The 12,077-nt window shown below is 40.9% G+C and overlaps 1 protein-coding gene across 6 annotated transcripts in view; it reads left to right on the top strand.

Moving 5' to 3' along the window:
• Positions 1–12,077, top strand: part of SUSD1 (sushi domain containing 1) — a 136,681-nt gene that overhangs the window by 89,616 nt on the left and 34,988 nt on the right. For 4 of the 6 annotated variants that reach the window (XM_019034269.4, XM_063696663.1, XM_004048444.5 and 1 more), the window contains exons 11-12: positions 7,958–8,049; positions 9,387–9,573. The exons of the other annotated variants lie outside the window; for them this stretch is intronic. In XM_019034269.4, coding sequence (XP_018889814.3) covers positions 7,958–8,049; positions 9,387–9,573 — 279 coding nt within the window. The remainder of the gene's footprint in view (positions 1–7,957; positions 8,050–9,386; positions 9,574–12,077) is intronic. 6 annotated transcript variants of the gene reach the window in all.

Below are 12,077 nucleotides of genomic sequence, written 5' to 3'. Positions count from 1 at the left end.
ACAGTATTCCTTGAGTTCTTGGATATTTAGAATTGTTTCTGTATAGCCTTGATATTTGAAAGGTAGCTTGGCTAGATATAAAAATCTTAATTCGCACTTTCTTGGTTTGAGTGTCTTAAAAAGATTCAGTTCTTTTGTTGCCTTGCTTTCTATGTAGCTTTTGAGAAGTCTGATGCAGCCTGATTCTTTTGCCCTTGGATCTTATGTTTATTTCTTTGAGTGAAGACCCTGAGGATTTCTTCCTTTATCTTTAAAATCTAATAGTTTTACTTGGACACATTTTGGGGTTGATTGTTGTGGGTCAGATTTCACAGGTACCCAGTGTATCCCTTTAGTATTTCTGCTCAGGTCTCTTTATTCTTGTAAAGTTATCTTGAATTGTAGTTTTAAACACTAATTCTGTTTCATGCTTGTTTATCTTCTTCAGATAACTTAATTATACATATGTTGGATCTTTGCCTATATTCCACTTTATTCACTTTATTTTTGACCCTTTTAACTTCTTTTTGATCTCATTTTTACTATTTTCAGTTGTTTTCCTATATTTCTTCAATGCCTTTTATTCAATCTACCCTTCTTTAGGCACCGTGAAATTTAGTTCTTATTATTTCTAATGTGATTTTGTATTTTCATTTTTTTTTTCCTGAACTCAGTCACCTGTTTCATTTCCTCCCTATTTTTTGTGTCCATTTATGTTTTAAGTTTTAAATTTCCTAGGCCTGGCTCAGTGGCTCATACCTGTAATCCCAGCACTTTGGGAGGCCGAGGTGGGCAGATCACTTGAGGTCAAGAGTTAAGACCAGCCTGGCCAACGTGGTGAAACCCCGTCTCTACTAAAGATACAAAAATTAGCCAGGCTTGGTGGCGCACACCTGTAATTCCAGCTACTCAGGAGGCTAAGGCAGAAGAGTCACTTGAACCCAGCAGGGTTCAGTGAGCAGAGGCTGCAGTGAGCAGAGATCGTGCCACTGCACTCCAGCCTGGGCGGCAGAAAGAGACTTCATCTCAAAAAAGAAAAAAAGAAGTTTTAAAATTTCTGACTCAAGGAGTTTTCTTCATATCCCCAAATGCTTGAGGATACTTATTTCAGTTTATTAATGTATAGGACTCCCCCTCCACCCCAGTTTGTGGGTTTAAAAAAACGTAGAGCTTTTTACAAGCTGCATTGTTTTTATTTTATATGTATATTATATATGTATATTTTATATATGTATATATATATAAAATACAAACTGCTTTTGTCTGTTAATTCCCAGGACAGAATTGCTGGTTTAGGATGGTTAACAAGATTTCTAGGTTAAGAGTGCCCTCTTCTGTCACTGAGTGAAATGCAGTTTCTTGAAAGGTTTTTTTTTTTTTTTTTTTTGATAAGACTGGGCATGAATCATGTATTCTTCTCATTTTAGGTTCTCTTTTGCCTTGTAGGATCTTGCATTTCCCTCTCGCTTCTGTTGCCCACCACTGCTTAGTCTCCAAAGGACACCCATTCCTTCCCTTTTATCCTTTTCTTTCCCAGAAGCAATGCTGTTTTCTTACCACTACCTGACAACTCATGGACTTTTAATCCTTTCCTTGTAGTCAGTGCTCTGTCTATACACCAGGTCTCTCTTTCTTTCTTTCTTTCTTTCTTTTTCTCTCTCTCTCTCTCTTTCTTTTTTTTTTTTTTCATAGTTAGAGTGGAGTTTCTCTTGCTGGGAGTGAACCTAGCTTACTCTGGGCCCCCTTGCTTCCCTCTTTTCTATTTCACACATCCCTTCTATCACCCCTCGCTCTTCACAAGGACTTGTGGGAGATTGAGAGATAATTTTGCTGGAATTTCATGTTTATTTTTCTATTTAACAGAATTTTTTTTTTTTTTTTGAGACAAGGTCTCGCTCTGTCACCCAGCCTGGCAGGACACATCTCACTGCAGCTTTGACCTCCTGGGCTCAAGCAATCTTTCCACCTCAGCTTTTCGAGTAGCTGGCACTACAGGCTCCTGCCACCATGCTCAGCTAACTTTTTTATTTTTTGTAGAGATGGGTTGTGGTGAGAGGGGCGGGTCTTGCTATGTTGCCAAGGCTGGTCTGAAACTCCTGGGCTCAAGCAATCCTTCCACCTCGGCCTCTCAAAGTATTGGGATTACAGGTGTGAGCTACTGTACCCGGCCTTAACAGTAATTTAAAGTTTGTAATGTTTTCTATTTTCCTTTTATGATGACAGCTTCTGTTTTATGTTGTTTTATTTTATTTTATTTTTGAGACAGGGTCTCACTCTGTCACCCAGGCTGGAATGCAGTGGTGCAATCTCGGCTTACTGCATATGTTGTTTTATTTGATCTTCTTGCTGATCTGAAGAATATTTTGGAGGATGCGTAGTGAGTTATATTTAAGGGGCCACCATTATCTTTGATGATTGGAACTCTGATCGATAATATATTACGTGCTAACTTTTCCACCTCCGTGTCTTTGTTCATGCCATTTCTTCTACCTGGAGCCCACTCCCTTTTCTTGAGTTCATAGATTTCTTTCTTCCATGATCTCCACTTCCCACCTTTCAAGCTGATAAGTATCTTTCTTTCTGAATTCCCGTAACCTATTTTAACAGGAAGTATAGGTAGTAGTTTGGCACAGTTCCTCTGGAGTCAGATGATCTAAATTCAAATCCCAGATCTGCCACTTACTATCTCTGTAACTTCGGACAAGTTATTTCACCTCTATGTGTCCCAGTTGCCTTAACTGTGAACATGGGAATAACAATATCCATATCGTGGGCTTGTTGTGAAGACCAAATGGGTTAAAGCACATGGAGAAACAGCACAATACCTGACACACGATGAATGTCTATCAAATGTTAACTATTACTTACATTTACTTTCTGACATTTATTATATACTTCCTTGTTTTTAAAACTGTACTTATATAGGCCATAACTTCTCTCCTAGGTGAAATGCATGTTATGCGCAGAAAGCATGTCTTACTCAGAGTACTTATATTCCACTGGGTCAATGCAATACCATTTGCTTAGCTTTCCCCTTATTGCTGATTGCATTTGAACAATCACAGCTGCTGTGATTGTTTAAATCACTGCCCTAGACACTGAGAGTGCAAAGATTAAGAAGATGTCTCTCTCTTCAAGGAGGTATCAGTTCAATGGGGGTGATAGACAAAGATCAATAATACAATATATGAAGCATATTTGAGGTATTTGCAGGGTACTACAGGAGCAGAGAGGAAATAGTGATTGATTTTGCCAAGAGTCGCTTGCCCATACAAATGAAGCAGAAACAAAGTTTCATTAAGAGCTTAATTTTCTCTTTTTTGAGGCATTCTTGCAGTTCTGGTTTTTCAACTTCAGGATTCTAGATCAGATTGGCCCAGCGGGTGGAGAAAAGAGAGAGAACACAGAGTAACCACTAAAAATGCATTAGAGAAGGAAGATTTGTATGAGAGACCACCGCACGTATCTTTCATAGCAAAGGATCTGAGAGCACTAGGAAGGGACTTGGGATGAGCTCTACTGGGGATCCTTTTCTCCTCATTGAATGCATCATGGGTTCAACCTGCCTGTGGCTGAAACTGTAAAGCCCCTTGAATGGAGGGAAGGGAACCTAGAGTGAGAATGTCACTCCCTGACCCGGGTGGAACTGAACTGAGCCAGTGAGACATTTCCTGTGAGCAGAAGGAGCTGCAGACTCACCACTACTGTTAGGTTACTTGAGCATATGTGTGTGTGTAATTTAAAAAAATGAAATAATTATATATATATTATTCTTCATTTTGCTTTTTTATATTATTCTTTGACTTTTGGCCTTACAATATCCTATAGACATACTTCCATACCAATTCATATATTGTCATCTCATTCTCTTTGAGGGAAGCACAGTATTCTATCACATAAAGGTATACTAATTTATTAACTTATTCTCTATAGAAGGTTATTTGGGTATTTTTTTCCCTTTCAAGTTTTTGTTATTACAGACAATGCTACTGTTAATATGCTTGTATATATTATGTTTTATTGATTCTCAGAGGCATATTTTTTTCACATTTTGATATCTATGAAATCCTACAATTTTTATACAGTCAGTCAGGTGGCTGCCAAGAACATAATTGTCATTGTCCATCTATGCATCATATTGGTCATAGTTGCTCATAGTGCTGTCACTTCTATTTAGTTACGGACATTAGTGGTGCCTACTAAAACTTTTTCCAAAAAGCTACATTATGATTTGACATTGAGACATAGTGTTATAATATGTAAAGCGCGATGGGAACAGAACAGCAAAGTATAAGATCAACTTTCAGCATCAGAATGGGTGTCAGTGGATGGCGAGAAAGTTCTGGGAAAAAAAAGAGCACATTTTGAAGAAATACTGCCTCACCAAACTCTGGATAGATAGCACATAGGATGTTATTATGTGGAAAAATATAGACACCAACAACTCTTAATTGAGAAGTGTTTGTTATATTCTGACCGTGAAGAAATTTTAGGAATGTCTCAATTAATTTTGCTTATATTTTTGTCTTATAATATACAATTAAAATTTAATATCTATGTTGGTCTGTAAAAGCTTTTTCAACCAGTATAAACTAGTTCCATGAGATAAGAAAATAATTGTGGTGGCTGGGGGCAGTGGCTCACACCTGTAATTCCAGCACTTTGGGAGGCCAAGGTGGGCGGATCACTTGAGGTCAGGAGTTCGAGACCAGCCTGTCCAACATGGTGAAACCCTGTTTCTACTACAAATACAAAAATTAGCCAGGTGTGGTGGTGCATGCCTGTAGTCCCAGTTACTTGGGAGGCTGAGGCAGGAGAATTGCTTGAACTCAGGAGGCAGAGGTTGTACTGAGCTGAGATTGTGCCACTGCACTCCAGCCTGGGTGACAGAGAGAGACTACATCTCAAAAAAAAAAAAAAAATCTTTAAAATCTTCGTGTAAGTTTTGGACATTTCTAGTTAGGTTTATTTCTAGGTATTTGAAGTTTGCTTGTGATATCCCGTCTCATGAATACGGATCTTTTTATTTTTCTATTATATTCTGCTACTTCTTGTATTAGTTTTCTATTGCTGGTATGACAAGTTACTGCAAATTTAGTGGCAGAAAATAACATGAGGGCTGGGTACAGTGGCTTACATTTGTAATCTAGCACTTTGGGAGGCTGAGGTAGGAGGATTGCTTGGAGGCCAAGGTGGGAGCCCAGGAATTCAAGCCCAGCCTGGGCAACATAGAGATCCTGTCTCTACAAAAAAATTAAAATGAATAAAAAATAAGCCGGACATGGTGGTGTGTGCCCGTGGTCCCAGCTACTCGAGAGACTGAGGCAGGGGGATCACTTGAGCTCAGGAGGTCAAGGCTGCAGTGAGCCATGATCAGGTCACTGTACTCCAACCTGGGTGACAGAACAAGACCCTGTCTCAAAAAAGCAAAACAAAACAAAAACAAAAAACAACATGAATTTAGTGTCTTATAGTTCTGGAGCTTGGAAGTGTGAAATCAGTTTCACTAAGCTGAAATCAAGGTGTCAGTAGGCCTGTGTTTCTTCAGGGGCGGGGGGTATCTAGGGAAGAATCTGTTTCCATGCCCTTTCCAGTTTCTAGATCCTGCCTGTACTCCTTGGCTTGTGGCTCCATCCTCCATATTTAAAGCTCATCAGTTTAACCTCTGCTTCCGTTCTTAAATCTTCTAACTCTTATATTCTTGTTGCTCTCTTATAAGGATCTTTGTAATCACATTGAGCTCATCTGGACAATTCAGGATAATCTCACTGTCTTAGTCACCTCTGCAAAGTGTTTCTGCCATGTAAGGTGACATACAGGTTCCAGGGACTAGGATGTAGACATGCTGGTGAGGGGTGGGGGTCATTATTTAACCTACCATACTTGTTCTTGAAGATAGATAGAAAATGATCAGTTTTTGTATGTTGCCTTTCTGTTATTTTCAAACAGTTTCATGTTTGATTAGTTGAGTCTCTTAGATTTACTGGCAGTTGCATCATTTGTTGCTCTTTATGGCATTTATAGCTCATTTTTTTTTTCTTGCCTTTTTCTGCATTGTCTAGAATCTCTTGAATAAGGCTCAGTAATAGCTACAAGACCAGACATCCTTGTATTGTTCTTAACTTTACTAGAAATTGCTTAATTGCTTTACTACTGAGTGTGGTGGTTTCTTATAAACCCTATTAAACTAAGGCGTTTCTGTCAAATGAAGTCCTAGCTCACTAAGATTTCAAGTTAACAAAGTATATTAAATGTATTAACAGTTCCATTTATAAAAGTAACCACATGGTTTCTCTCTTTTAACCTATTAATAGCTTTTCCAATAATGACACTCTCTGTATTCTGGGAATAAATCTTTGGTCGTAGTGTATTGTTCTTTGTACTACTGACTTCTTTGTGCTAATATTTTATTTTGGATTTTTGTATTTATATCAACAAGTGAATTTGGCATAGGATGTTTAGTGATTGGCTGTGCCATCCTTGTACAGGTCGGGCATTGTGGATTATTTAGTCATATTAAATGATTTGGGGACCCTTCCACCTTTTTGTATAGTCTAGAACTGTTTAAATACTATTGGAGTTATTTGTATTTTGAAAGTTTCAGAAGTGTAACTTTGGACCACTACTACTAATCTCCAAACTTGTCTCTACCCAGCTGTGGGTCTGCATTAACCTAGAATCATCTGTACTCCTCCTGTTCCTTACCACCTGTTCATCTTTGCCTCCTGTTCCCTACCTGCTCCGTGTTGCAACATTTGAGGTATAGCTTGTGACTTGCACAGGTTTTCTTTGTGCCAAGCTGCCCAATCCGTAGAGAGGAGTCGTGTCTACCAACTTGGCTTCATTCGTAGGAACCTGTCAGGACAGGGAGTTACAAAATACAGCCTTACCTTTCATGAGACCTTCCTTTTTTCAGGTAATTTGGGAGTTGTCTTTATCACTCGTTAATCATCACGGTGTTCCTGTGAAACTTCTTAGCAAGTCTGCTCTGTTATTTCCACTTTAGGGACAGAGATCATTATTGAAGGAAGTAACCTCTGATGTCAGGGTTTTGAATAAATAGTCTTTCTTGACTACTTGGATGGGCGTACCTCCACATTAAACTGTATCAGATCTGAACTGTCTTTTAGATTGATTACTATGAAACTGAGCAGAGGACAAGAAATATTTCTTTGCTCACAAGAGATAAGGAAGCCCAAACCAAGAGAATCCCGCCACCTCCTATTCTTTTCCTCATGAAAAACCTGATTGCTTCAAAGCACTTTTTTCAGTTCCTCAAGGAGCAATTCTCTGCTGAAATGTTGCTCTTAGCTCAGAATTTCAAACCGACACTTATTTGTATAAATGAGGGTATACAAGGTCCAGGACAAATAGTTGTAATTTTAGCTTAGTAAGCCAAGGAAGCTTGCAGTAAATAGACTCAAATAATTTTTTTCCTTTTTCTTTTTTTTTTCTTGAGACAGAGTCTCACTCTGTTACCCAGGCTGGAGTGCAGTGGCACAATCTCTGCTGACTGCAACCTCCGCCTCCCAGGTTCAAGCGATTCTCCTGCTTCAGCCTCCCAAGTAGCTGGGACTACAGGCACACACCACCACGCCCAGCTAGTTTTTGTATTTTTAGTAGAGATGGGGTTTCATTATGTTGGCCAGGCTGGTCTCGAACTCCTGGCCTCAAGTGGTCTGCCTGCCTTGGCCTCCCAAAGTGCTGGGGTTACAGGCGTGAGCCACTGTGCCCGGCCCACTCAAATAATTCTTAAGAGGGGTCCTCCGATTAGGTATCTTTGGATCTGAAATCTTTCATCAAGACTGAGTTTACCTAGATATAAAAGTGGTATTATTTTGAGACTGCTACCACTAATTTCTAAATTAAAATACTGTTGAACTCATGCTAACACTTATCCTTGGAAAAATGGCTCAATTAAAAGGTAGCATTTTTTCTATAGAGCGTAAATTGATTTCTCATTTCTTTTCCACTGCAGTAAAACAGACCATCAGTAACATTTCAGGATTTAATGAAACCTGCTTGAGATGGAGAAGCATCAAGACAGCTGATATGGAGGAGATGTATTTAGTAAGTGACTGAAAGTTACTGTATTTATAGATGGTTGTCTTATGTGGGAGGCTTAAAAATACCCACAAACCTAAAAATCTACATCTACAACTATCATTATCAGTAGACGATTTACTGTGACAATTGCATCAAGAAGCAAGAAGTTGGCCACTTCTGTGTATTTAAAGACAGTGGCTGGGCACAGTGGCTCACACTTGTAATCCCAGTACTTTGAGAGGCTGAGGCAGGCGGATCACTTGAGGCCAGGAGTTAAGACCAGCTTGGTCAACATGGTGAAACTCTGTCTCTGCTAAAAATATAAAAATTAGCCGAGTGTAGTGGCTGTAATCCCAGCTATTCAGGAGGCTGAGGCAGGAGAATAGCTTGAACCCAAGAGGTGGAGGTTGCTGTTAGCCAAGATCGCGCCACTGAACCCCAGCCTGGGTGACAGAGCAAAACTTTGCCTCAAAAAAAAAAAAAAAAGTGGGGGGACGACTGGGATGAGCTTCTACTAGAAGAAATTAAGTAAGAACAAAAGGGTGTCTCTTGGCCGAAGTGTCAGGGTGGTTAAGGAAAGGGTAGGGTCACCAGAAGCGGGCAGGCAGAGGAGAAAGACCGTTCTCAGGTTCTAGCAGACCAGCTACGAGTATTCTAATTGAGGTCGTGCTTAGTTTGCATTCCTAATATTCTTTCTAGGAAAATGTTCTTGTCCTTGCTCCTGCAGTTTTGCCAATATACTTTCTTGTTGTGTACGTGTACTGTATGTGTGAGAATAAGGAGAAAGCTGCCAGTATTGGGACCTCAGCCTTTCGTGTGTTTTTATTTAAAAATATATTTATTATACAAATAATATTTTAAGTACAATATTTATAGTATTGCAACTCTAATATTTGCTTACTGCTGCATTTCACCTTTTGAAGAAACATTAGAGTCCAGAGAGAGAGGAAGAAAGCTCATGAAAACGGGAAGGGGCTGGGCACAGTGGCTCACGCCTGTGATCTCAGCACTTTGGGATTCGAGGTGGGCAGATCACTTGAGCTCAGGAGTTTGAGACCAGCCTGGGCAACACGGAGAAACCCTGTCTCTGCAAAAAATACAAAAATTAGCTGGATATGGTGGCATGCATCTGTGGTCCCAGCTACTTGGGAGGCTGAGGAGGGAGGATCACTTGAGCCTGGGAGGTTGAGGCTGCAGTGAGCCGAGATCATGCCACTGCACTCCAGCATGGGTGACAGAGTGAGGCCCCCATCTCAAAAAAAAAAAAAAAAAAAAAGAAAGAAAAAGGAAAAGGGGAGGTTTCAAGGCATCTAAAGCCTTTTAGGCCAACCATTCATCCAGTGAGCTTTTTTATGTTTCAGTTCCACATTTGGGGCCAGAGATGGTATCAGAAGGAATTTGCCCAGGAAATGACCTTTAATATCAGTAGCAGCAGCCGAGATCCCGAGGTGTGCTTGGACCTGCGTCCGGGTACCAACTACAATGTCAGTCTCCGGGCTCTGTCTTCAGAACTTCCTGTGGTCATCTCCCTGACAACCCAGATAACAGGTAAATCTTGAATAACAGCATTTGGATTAACAAAGTTACCACAGAATTGTTCATAGGTCCTGATAAAGAGGAACACTGTTGCTTTTTATCATTATATAATGAACTTTAACAGGGAGAGGAGGAAGGACATGGAATTGGAGAGGTGCCTTTAAGGCGCCTCTGTGACTGTTATGTTTTGTTCTTTTTTCTTTTTTTGAGGCAGGGTCTTGCTCTGTCACCCAGGCTGGAGTGCAGAGGCACGATCATGGCTCACTGCAGCCTTGACCTGGGTCTAAATGATCCTCCTGCCTCAGCCTCTTGAGTAGCTGGGATTATAGTTGTATAGGCCGCCATGCCTGGCCAATTTCTGTATTTTTTGTAGAGACGGGGTTTCACTATGTTGCCTAGGCTGGTCTCGAACTCCTGGGCTCAAGCAATCCACCTGCCTCGGCCTCCCAAAGTGCTGGGATTACAGGTGTAAGCCACTGTGCCCAGCCTGTTATGTTTTATTCTTAAAAAATACCTGATAACCGCAGGGGAGGTCTGTGGGGAGGGGGAGGGGGAAGATACCTGAAACAAAATGTCAGCATTGATGAAATGTGGGTAGTGTGTCCATGGTGTTGGTTGTATAGCTTCTGGATATTTAAAGCATTTAAAATACTTTATACTTAAACAAAAAATGCTTGTGGCTGTTTCTTTCTCAGTAATATTTAGTTGGCATCCTGTTGCAAGTACTTTAAGAGTAGATTACTAGCTAGGCGCAGTGGCTCAAACCTGTAATCCCAGCACTTTGGGAAGCTGAGGAGGGTGGATCATGTGCGGTCAGGAGTTCGAGATCAGCCTGGCTGACATGGTGAAACCCCATCTCTACTAAGAATACAAAAATTAGCTGGGTGTGGTGTCAGGTGCCTGTAATCCCAGCTACTCGGGAGGCTGAGGCAGGAGAATTGCTTGAACCCAGGAGGTGGAGGTTGTGTTGAGCTGAGATCGCACTCCAACCTAGGCAACAAGAGCAAAACTCCATCTCAAAAAAAAAAAAAAAAAAAGTAGATTACTATCAGGGGACAATGATTGCAGTCCTCCAGCTATAGGGCCCCAGTAAATTCACTTTCCACTCATTTTCTCCTCCCTCTTCACATCTGTGACCCCCACTTCACACATGCTCTGAGCAAATACTAAGCATATTAGCTTCTTGATTCTTATTTCACTGAGAAATTAGAAGTAGTCAGGTGAGGACTTACCACGCTCAGCCCTGCCGTTCCTCCCTGCATCCTGTTCTGCCTCCCCTCCTGTCCCTGCTCATGTGTAAGGCTGCCATCCCCTCAACTTGTGCCTTAGATCCCATCCCTTCTTCCCTGATCAGCACTTCCCCTCAATACAGAATTATCCCCAGCATTGCCTAGCATGTTGCAACATCTCCCTTATTAACGAAAAGAAAGAAAAAATGAACAGACCTTCTTTGAGCCCATATTTGTCTTCAGCTACTTTGCCTTCTCTCCGCCCCTTTCTATAAAAACTCCTTGAAAGAAATGGCTGTTCTGTAGGCTCCACAGCCCTACCTCCTTTTCTCACTTTCACTCATCCCACGTGGGAAACATACGTCTTCATTGCTTTACTGAAAGGCTCTTCGTTTGGTCTCCGTCTTTCCAAATCCAATGGCCAGTTTTGTTCTTACCTGATTTCTTCAATAGCGTTGACACTCCCTCCCTCTTGAAACCCCCTCTCCCTTAGCTTTGGTTCCTTCTGCCTTGCTGTCCCCTCTCAGTCTTCTTTGCTAGCTCCATCTACTTTTATGACCCCTCTTCAGCCTCCTTTTCTTCATTATCTACCCTTTCTGCTTAGGTGATCTCAACCAGTCTTATGGCTATAACTATTACCTATATGCAGAGGATTTCCAAAGATCAATTTCTAGTCCCAGCCTCTCCTTTGAGCACCAGACTCATATATCCACCCAACTTCTACACATGTCCTATTGAACATCTAATAGGCAAATCAAACGGAACTTGTGATTTCTCACCTCTGCCCTCGCCCCCAAATCAGTTTCCACCCAGGCTTCTCTGTTTCTATCTGTTACTCTCTGTCTGTTATTGGCATTTCTGTTCACCCAATTGTTCAGGCTAAAAACAAGTCCTAATTGGTTCTATCCCATCCCCAAATTTCTAATCTGTCAACAAGCCCTGTTGGCTTGCTGTCTGAAATATATTCTGAATTCCACCACTTCTCCCCACCTGTGCCTTTTCCACAACTACCCTAATCCAAGACAGCAACCTCTTGCTTGGATTCCTGCTGTAGTTTTCAAACTGGTTTTCTCTTGCCTATATACCTCCCACGCTGGACCTTAGTCTTAGTCTTCACCATAACTTTCAAAAGATCACTCAGCACTCAGAGTGATCTTTTAAAAATGCATTTGAGAACATGTCAGCACCAGCTCAAAACTCTCCAGTGAGTTTCCATTAAAGTTAGAATGGAATCCAAGTTCCTCACCATAGGACATGTCATCTAGCCCCTGCCTACTTCTAATTCAT

Source organism: Gorilla gorilla, chromosome 13 (assembly GCF_029281585.2).
Source record: "Gorilla gorilla gorilla isolate KB3781 chromosome 13, NHGRI_mGorGor1-v2.1_pri, whole genome shotgun sequence".
Taxonomy (NCBI): Eukaryota; Metazoa; Chordata; class Mammalia; order Primates; family Hominidae; genus Gorilla; species Gorilla gorilla.
This window is presented reverse-complemented; position numbering and strand designations above follow the sequence as displayed.